General features: G+C 19.4%; 2 protein-coding genes across 2 annotated transcripts; both read left to right on the plus strand.

Moving 5' to 3' along the window:
• Positions 1 to 2779: 2779 nt before the first annotated feature.
• On the plus strand, positions 2780 to 3896 carry PGO_002190 (variable surface protein; the record flags this gene model as incomplete). Its single annotated transcript, XM_028691087.1, has 3 exons — positions 2780 to 2794; positions 2920 to 3627; positions 3741 to 3896. The coding sequence occupies 3 exons, from the start codon at positions 2780 to 2782 to the stop codon at positions 3894 to 3896; spliced, it is 879 nt and encodes a 292-aa protein (XP_028546888.1).
• Positions 3897 to 7355: 3459 nt separating this feature from the next.
• On the plus strand, positions 7356 to 8432 carry PGO_002195 (variable surface protein; the record flags this gene model as incomplete). Its single annotated transcript, XM_028691088.1, has 3 exons — positions 7356 to 7370; positions 7500 to 8108; positions 8277 to 8432. The coding sequence occupies 3 exons, from the start codon at positions 7356 to 7358 to the stop codon at positions 8430 to 8432; spliced, it is 780 nt and encodes a 259-aa protein (XP_028546889.1).
• Between the last annotated feature and the right edge of the window lie 2135 nt (positions 8433 to 10567).

Genomic DNA, 10567 nt, shown 5'->3' on the forward strand with positions numbered 1-10567 from the left:
AATTTATATTTTTTCATATGATTGTTTTTGTATGAATGTGAGAAACTTCCTAAGCATTTGCACTATTGATGCCATATATTATAAAAAAGAGAAAAAATAAGATATTCAATATAAATGAGAATTATTAATTAATGTGTGTTCCTTATAATTATGGAATGAAGTGAATATTATATAGGAATATAATAGAAATCATTGTTAAATATTGATGGCGATTATGGATATGGTTTCTATATATGACTATTAATTTAGTGAAATGTAACTATTTTTATCATATACCTTTCTAGTACAATATTTTGTGGTTTTATTTACTGTATATCACATTTTTATTATTTTTATATTTTCTTAAGTTTATTTTATTGATACATTTTTTACTTTAGCATATAGACATAGCTTTACAATTATCGTAATAATAATTTACAGAAAAATATTTATTGTTCATATTTGACATCTAGCATTTGTAATATTCATCAGAATAATAATTACATATAATGATCTATGTATGAGGTTTTTATGTAGACACTATACGATTATATAATGTTTAAAATTCTTATAATTTTAGAGGATAATATATTGATGATACATAATTTTTAAGAATTACATATTTTGTATTTAGAATATTATAAAATTATATCCATTATATACTACATATATTCCTTTTATAAGGAACGAACATAAATTTGGTATATATTTATATATAGAACACTTTTCCTATATACAGATTCTTTATAAAATCGGTCAGAATCCAACATAAGGATTCATTATGTTTTCCATGTTTCTTTTCAATTGTCATTATACTATAGTTTACAGTTTTACCTAATTTTTTATTAATTGATGAATTTTATCATTTGGATATATGTATTTATTTAATATGTTCTTATTTTTTTATATTTGTAATTTTATGCATAGATCATATACTATCTTTTTAATATTCTTGTCTCACTGGAACAGTTTAATGTTCTCATTTGAGTGTTATACAAGGAATGTTATATATATAGATCCATATTTTTTAAAAAAACATGTGTCATTATCTTAAAGTGTCATATTTATGTACAAGTTTCTCATACTCTGTAGAGTTAATATATAATAGATTTTTAAATGAAGTCTTTTCATCATTAATATTTGAAATTGAATAATAAGTTATACATTATAAATGTTTATTAATAACATTTTATATAATGTAATTCATCAATAAGGTAATATTAATTTATTAATATATTTTTATGTAATAAAGCATTCAATTATATCATAACAATAACAATACTATACTTTATGAAGAGCAACATTATTGTAAATTCATAATCGTAATAATATTTATTTTAAAGTAATATGTTTATTGTATGTTTGTTATATTTAACTAAATATAACTTAAACGCATAGTAAATGAGTTCAATAACATATATTTATTTTTACTAATAAGTTTTATATATTATTTATACCGCTAAATTTGTTATTTTATTAAATAATAACAAATTTTCAATAATAAATAATATATAAAATTGCAAAAAAAATTTATTATGATAAAAATTAGTAATGATAATTAATTTTTTTATTTCTTAATAGTAAATATATTTTTCTATTAGAAAAATAAATTTTTATAAAAAAATATTATTTTTTACATTACATGATCAAATATAGGAAATAATTTTTATGTTATTCTCGCTTTTTATTCACATAATAAAATAGAATTTTATGTGTTATTATACACTGAACTCAAAATTCATTGTATGGAAAAATTAGATTAAATAATTTTGATATATACAATGCTCATAAATAAAACATTAGTCAAATATAATAAGGAGTGGTTAATTCTTGAAGAATACTGACTTAACATATATTATATATTTATTATATTTTATAACAAAAATTTTCATGTATTTATTGTTATCATTTCTATTAAAACTGATAATAATTGAGAAATAAAAGTAAATAAAAATGTGAAATATAGAATACGAGTACGAATTGCTTAAATAACTTATCATTCATGTTTACACATCACCTTAATATATGTGTTTTGTTGAGAATGTCTAAATATTTAATAAATTAGTTCTTGCAGTATAAGGTTATGCTTCACGTGTATGAATTGAATAATAAAATATAAATATAATTTTGTTTAGTGTGTCATATATTATAGTAATTTAAATGTATACTAAGTATTACATACTATTACATCCATTATAACATTTAATAAATAGTGTTTATATCAATTTTACACAAAGGAGTATAAGGCATTTCAATATGCTTATATAATTTATTACATAAGAGAAATAAATAAACTACAAAATCCTCATTATATGTTCTATTATTTTATATAGATTTAATTAAATCGTACATGTCACTATAAAAAATGCAAGTGAGAAATAATAAAAATTATTAAATATATATTTATATTAATAGAGTATAATAATATAATATTATTCTTTGGTGTTTATATTATATGTAAAATTATATAATTTTTATGTTTTAGACAAATATTTTACTCTATCAGCCTATTGCCTTTTTTTATATTATTCTAGTTCTTTTGAATAATCATTATATTTTTTTCTGTTTATAATTAAAAAATATGTTATATATTATAATTATTACTATTTTTTTCTTATGTTTAAAATATATTTGTCAAGGTATATGTTTATTTTTTAGATCAATTCAATACTTAAAAAAAAAAACGAAAAAATTGTTCTACTTCAGGCTTTGCGTTATCTTGTTAAAGAACACTATAGTTATTTACATGTATTTAACGTTTTTTCCAGATATTGTGTAAAATATTATAATCAAATAAAAGATGACTAATGAAATTGTACAACATTATATAATATAAATTACTTATTATAACGCTTTTATATATAATTTTTTAATAAAGCTAATAAAAAAAATTTAATATATTACAATTTTATCATACAATAATTTTTTATTTCTTTCTAGTTTAAAATTGTAAAAGAATTTCCAGATTTTGAAGAAATTATGAATAATTCCCAAACGGAATGTAATAGTTGGAATGATGCTAATTTTTATCATATAACTGATGAAAATTATCCACATTTTAAAAATCATGTTAAAAGCATATGCGAAAAGTTTGACAAATATACATGTACTATACAACGTCATAGTGACACAAGCGTGCCATACAATTCCAGTTGCAAATATTTGTATTATTGGCTATATCATTATAATAATAATGAATGGAATATTGACGAAGTTAAAAAACTTTATGATGCATTGATCTCTGCTGATAGTACATTCCATCAACTGTTATGCAAAACTTATATTGTCACTACTATTACAGAAGATGTAATGCCAAAGCTCAAAGATCTGCATGGTATGTACAGAAATCTAAATATTTTAGAGAAAAATAGTAGTCCTCAATCTGAAGATAAATGTAAATGTGCTAATGATTGTGCTCAACTATATATGAAATACAAGAATTCATGTGAATCCAATAATTATTTTGATCTTTGTAATGAGTTAATAAATGTTAGGAAAAAATATAACGAACTAAGTACAACTAAGTGCTACAAACAATTAACATACAAAATGTTACCTTTATTCAAAAGAAATAATATAATAGTTCCTATTGTAATAACAATTATTGTGATATTAATAATATCAATAACCTTATTTAATCTGCATAAAGTAATTATTATATTATGTATACATATTTGTTGCACAAAATTAATTTGCTACAAAATTATAAAAAGAATTTAAATATAATATTTATTTAAAATATAATTTTTTTTATTAATTAGTTTACCCCATATAATTCATGCTTTCAAGGAACATTAAGAAGGAAACGAAATAAGTGGAATAATATAGATAAAGATTATAATATATTCCAATCGTACAAAAATATGAACAGTGCTACTATGAAGTGTAGACAAAATATTTTATATCATATAGTATAATTCTACCATTATATACATTAAATATTGCAATTATTTGATTAAACCAAAATAAGTAGTATTAAACAATTAATGTGTGAAATTTCTTATATAATGAATTCATATAAAGGTATAGCAGTAATTATAGTAAAAAGCTCATATTAATTTTTCTATATAGAAGTTAAAAATTTCAAAATAAATATTCTATTAATATCTAAAATGTATATCTTTCTTCAATAACCTATGGATAAAAACAAAATGTGTAAGTGTCACCTATATCCCCTTTTAATATACAGTACTTTTCATGTACGTGTAGTCTCTAAGTTATAAAGCACGATATTATGTATAATTAAATTGAGAAAATATATGTTTAGGTATTAATGCAGGTGAAAATTGAAAATTTTCATTTTAATTGAATATATTATAACCATTTATATTCTATATATATCATGATTTTTTTAAAAAAATTAATATTGATATGTTTATTTGCATTTATTATGTATGCATATATATGATTATTTTTTTATTTCCTATTAATTTTGCATTATTTTGTGTGTGCCTTTTAATATTATGAGTCTTAAATGCTTACATAGTTATTACACTAATTTTCCAAGCTTCACTATAAATAAGTCACTTATTAGAAGAACAAATACATTATAATATATAATATGTTTATATCATTTTTTTGTTTCATTGTAAAGAATTGATTATTTCTATTTTGTTTTTCATTTAATTTATATGAACAATTATTATAATTCCTATACATCTTATTTAAACATCTCAGTGCAAGTATCAACTTTGTAAAAAGGATTAAAAAAAAGACACATTTTTTTTTTTTTCTAGTGAATACAAAAATATTATATTTATGAAATATAAAAAAGAAATAAAATATATTTCAATCTCACAATATTTTATAAATGTTGAATTTAATATTATTCTCCATGTTTTTAAATATTTTTTCTACATCAAATATTAATCTTCATATGAATTTTCATATTATTAAAAGTGTTGTCCTTTGCATTGCTAAATATAATTAGATTATATTTAACATTCTATTTATTTTGGAACTTTGTTTCAGCTAATCATAAACAACTGATCTATTATTATTTTTTAATATTTCTTTAATCCCATATCATAATAAATTATTTCATAGTATTTTATTATATGGTTTTACCTATGCTTCATGATTTTATTACAATCTATATTCTTATATATTTATCCTTTAAAACTATAGCTGATATCTAATTCTCTTCAAAAAAAAGTATCTTATATAAAAATTTCATACATTATATTTATAAATGTTTATTATATTTTATGTGTCATATGTAATGAATAAGATCTTCTTATTTTAAAAAAAGATAATATGATAGTATATTGAACATATGTATATATTCTCCTTATAAGGAAAATGTAGATTATAACAAATACCTCTCTGAACATAATTATATATGAAGGAATATTATTTTTCTAATCCTAATAAAAATATTATTATGCTTTATTTTCTCTATTCGTTAAATTTCCATAATAAATTTATTCAATTTGTTCATGTAAATAAAAAAAAAAATAATATATACAACTTTTCGTATAAATCTTAAAATTTGAAAACAATATAACATTTGCTCAAGCTTTAAAATATATGAAATATATTTGACGGCATTTATGTATTAATATAATATGCTGGATAAACATTATTCCATTGAACAAACTATATATACTCGTTAAAATATATTTTAAGTTTATTCACAATATAGACGACAATAAATGTATTATGAATAATCAAATTATTCCTTTATTTTAAAAATATATTTTACCTTTTTTTTATATAAAAATAGAAATTTTTTTCAAATTTATAAGATTACTGAAAAATTTTATTATAAATCAGTGATATTATAAAAAGAATTCTAATGATTTACATGACAATAAAATATTTTTCACATATATATAAATAAATCAACTTCACATACTAATATAAAATCATAAATATTTATATTATACTATAGGCACAATAATATGTAATATATTTAATAATTTGTATTATATATATTAAAATTAGTATATAAAACAGTCAATTTTGTATATATATTGCTAAACTCTCAGTATTAAAATAACTATAAATAAGGTTTAATATTTTTTTAATGTGTTTTGTATGAATCTTAATAACATGTATAAAATGTTAATAATATATTACTATGTTTCATCCATATGTGTTTGAAAAAAATATCAGAAACTAATAAAAAAAATTAATACGTATTAAAAAACCATTAATTTTAATGAACGAATAAATAAAAGTGATACATTATTTAATGACGTATGCATATAAAAACTATTTATATAATGTTAATATGTGCCATTCATAAAAATATGTTATGTAAAAAAAATAATTTTAATAAACATTTACATATTAAAGAGGTTGTAACACTCATCATTTCTCACATTAAACACATGTTATATAACATTATACGCTTTATATATATAAATAAAAACTATATAATTTTCATGAAAAGAATTACATTTACATTTAACAGATGTTTTAAAATAAAAAAGCATTGAATTCACATGTTATACTTAATGAAAAGCTATATAAACATTTTCATATAATATACTATTGATAAATATAAAAGTTAAAACATAAAAAAATTATATATAGAACTCAGAGCAATGGATATAAAATTATGCTATAAAAAATATAAAAGAACTGCAACACTAATGTTATTATTTAGAAATCAAAGTATAAACTCTGAACTCTAATATATTAATCACACAATATATATATGCTTAAAATGCATGATTAACGTAAAAACTTTTTACATTTAAATATATATAATTAAATAAAACTTATAATCTTATTATTTCGTGTAAAATGTGAATATATCCCTGCATATGCACTATTGAAATTATATATCTTTAATATAATTAAGGATATGTTTGTTATAATAAATGGGTATTTCATTTTTATAAAAATTTATCAATATATGAACCAAGAAGACTAAATTTCATTTAATCTAATATTTTATAGTTTTTACATTAAATTATATATACCTTTGTAAAATTTTTAATAAAGCAAAAAATGTACATAAATATATACCTATTTAAATTAATATTACATATTAATGATGTCTATCTTTTCATTTGTAGTGTATCAGTGAAATTTTTCTATTTGAATATAAAACTGTAGATTTATTATTATATTTTAAAAGGTGATCTCATAACGTTTCGAATAAATAATATAAATATATTATAATTTTATTCCTGAAATAATAATGGGAATACATATTGTGTCTTAAATAGATAATGAAACATTTTATGCTCTACAATAATTAATAATTTATGGAACCATATAATTTATTGATTTACTCTTTAATTATGAATAAGTATAACTAGTAGTGGCTCTGTGTGTACTTATCTTTAAATATTATGTTTTCTTTCTTTATATGATTACATTTATGTCGAAATCATCAGCCAAAATATGTATTAATATGCTATATGAATATGAAAATTGTATGTATAAAGAATTATAATACGTATCATAGTATTATAATTTCTGTATACACCATTTTCTATAAACAATGAAATTGTCCTAATTGAAATATAATTTTTATCATTTTATACTTCATTTATATTTTTTAGTATGAAGTTGTAAAATTATTTCCTAAATGTAAAAAATTAATGGATGATTGTGAATACGATTCATATCCGGCGAAAAAAAATTTATGCGAAAAAATTAGTAATAATATTTTAAAACCTAGGGATCCCAAAGTGCTTATCATATGCGGACAAGCTATGGAATTTCTATCTAAATTAGTGTCATATTCCCACAATATATTAATGGAAGCTGGATGTAAATATTTGTATTATTGGATATATTATAAACTTAAATCAAATAATAATAATATGTACACTAATAGTCTCTATCACCAAGTGACTCAAGTATATGGTGAAGTGTTAATTGGCAAAAAATTTTGTGACAAATATAAAGACGAAATAAATGATGAACAAATGTTTAAACTGAGCTTCTTGAATGAATTATATAAATGTCATAACGCTAAAATTACTATAAGAGAAAATAATACGGACGAAGTTATTTGCAAAACGTTAAATGATATATTGGATGAATATAAAACCAAATTTGTAGAACTTGTTGCAGCCAAAGAAACAACTGAAAATGTAAAGAGTTCATTAGTAAGCGTTCCAACATATCAAAATAATATTAAAGCAGCTATAATAACTACAATTATTGTAATGCTCTTAATATTCCTTTTTATTTTTTTTATTTTTAAGGTTTATATCCTATTATTCATATATATTATAATAAGAAATAATATTTTTAAATGACGTATAAAAAAAATAAATTTATCGTTAAACAATTATATTTTTATACATAAATGGTTTTTTATTCTTAATTAGTTTGCATCAAATTCTTCATATTTTCAACAAAAAATACAAAGGATGAGAAATAAATGGGAAAATATTTATAGTGTGTGGTCCATATTGAAACAATTGGAAATAAATAGAAATATTTCAAGGAATAATAGATATAATGTATCATATAATTTTTATTAATGTTACCGATATGTAAATAACTAAAAATAAGTATTATTTTTTAAAAAGAAGTAAAAAGTTTCAAGAAGATTATATCGAAGTTGTTTCTGTTAATAATGTTAAATAAAAATGAAGTATTTCATTTGGTATACAGCACAAAAAATAAATATTATAATACAAATTTAATAAGATTTTATTTAAAAAAATAAAAGACATAATATTAATCAAAATAGTATTAACGAGTTATGTTTAAAATTAATAAATTTTCATCATCAGAATCTTGCTTTTCTTGTCTTAGAATTATGTTATATTTGTGAAAACTTTATTAAGATATAATAAATCATATGATAAATAAAATAATAATATTTTATATATTGTAATTGCTACTTTATATAAAACGCGTTATATAAATTTAATGAAATATGTATGTGATGCTTTTCTATACATATCCGTTTATAGTAATAAGTAAAATTTATCGAAATTTCCATGCCCAATAAAAATATATATATATCTATAAACGTTTATGAACTAAAACAGTTTATCTAATACTTTTCGCATATTATAATAATATGAATATTGATTATCACCTATTTAATGTTACAAATACGTAAATCATTGTTATATATATGTTTTTTTGTATATACAGCGACATAGATTTGGAAATGTCATTTATTTATTATATTCTCAATTAACATAATAATGAGTTTATCACTTCAAGATTATTCTTTTTTTTTTGTATTTTAATTAATGTAAAGAATATGTATAAATTTAAGTATTAGTACTACAAATTTCACTATATATGCTTAACTATTTATAAAAATTAAAACAAAAATATAAATTTAATTTTTTAATGTAATTATTAAACCTAAAATAATTTTGTAGGTATTAAGTTGATAGATCAACTGAACCATAATTCCAATATTTCATTATTAATTTTTTTAACATTTAATAATATTTTATATTTAGTTATAAACAATAGCACCCTTATATAATATTATTTTCTACGTTTATTCTGGTTGTTCATTAAATTATATTAATACACCATTACCCAACGAAAAATATATATACTAATGCATATCGAAATATGTATTTTCTTTTTGAAAACATAATTAGTTATAGCATGGAATATTCCTTAATTTTGATTTATAATGTTTTCCTCATTTTTATCAACTATAACAAATTTGTCATAATTAACTATTATATAATTATAACCATAAACTATATCATTAATGAAGATGTCTAATTTTACTATAATACAGAAAAGTCATAGCTTCATATTTAAAATTCTAAAATGTCTTTTATTCTTCTACTTAAATTTCGCACCTTTTGGATTAATAATTTATATGTATTTGATATATTTTATTATTCTTTTTACACCTATGTTTTTTCCAGCATACTACGGACTGTTCTTACAAATATACTAGGATTTACGTTCATATAGAATTCATAAATAGTTCAATGTTAAGAGGATGATTATAAAAATAAGTTTCATCAACTATAAAATGTAATGATTCTGTATAGCAATCTACTAAGATTCATAAGGATATATTGACAATTCACATATAAATATCACATTTAGGCTTTTGCTTAAATTTTTCTTTTTTTATTCTCATTTTATATAACGCTAATCCAGATATGGTACATTAAAATATTAAAAATTCAGAATATATTTATATAATAAATGTAAACATAAAATATAATGATTAACATAAAATATTTATGCTTTTAATTCTAATTTATGTTCACCGATAAGAAAACATATAAAAATATAATTATTTCTAATGCTGATACTACTATTATATGACTATGAAAAAAATATAAATGTAATGTATTCTAATTTGTTTCAATAATAATGGATAATGTGCCAATTCTTTTTCTTTATTCATTCTGCGGACTCTTTATATTCAGTTTGGTGAAAACATTTTCGTGCAAAATCCAGAATACTTCATATTTTGCGATTAATACGATTTTATCTGTTTTTCCTTCTTCTATAATCATCATATAACTTTAAAACAGTCAGAAAAGCACTTATGTTATGTGTTTCATCGGAAGTAAAGCTCTTAATTATATTTAATATCTTTATAATAACAAAAAGTTCTGTATAAAACATAGTAGTTCATATAAATCGATTTAATATATGTAATGTGTTTTAAATA

This window comes from Plasmodium gonderi (assembly GCF_002157705.1).
Source record: "Plasmodium gonderi DNA, contig: Pgo-contig_231, whole genome shotgun sequence".
NCBI lineage: Eukaryota > Apicomplexa > Aconoidasida > Haemosporida > Plasmodiidae > Plasmodium > Plasmodium gonderi.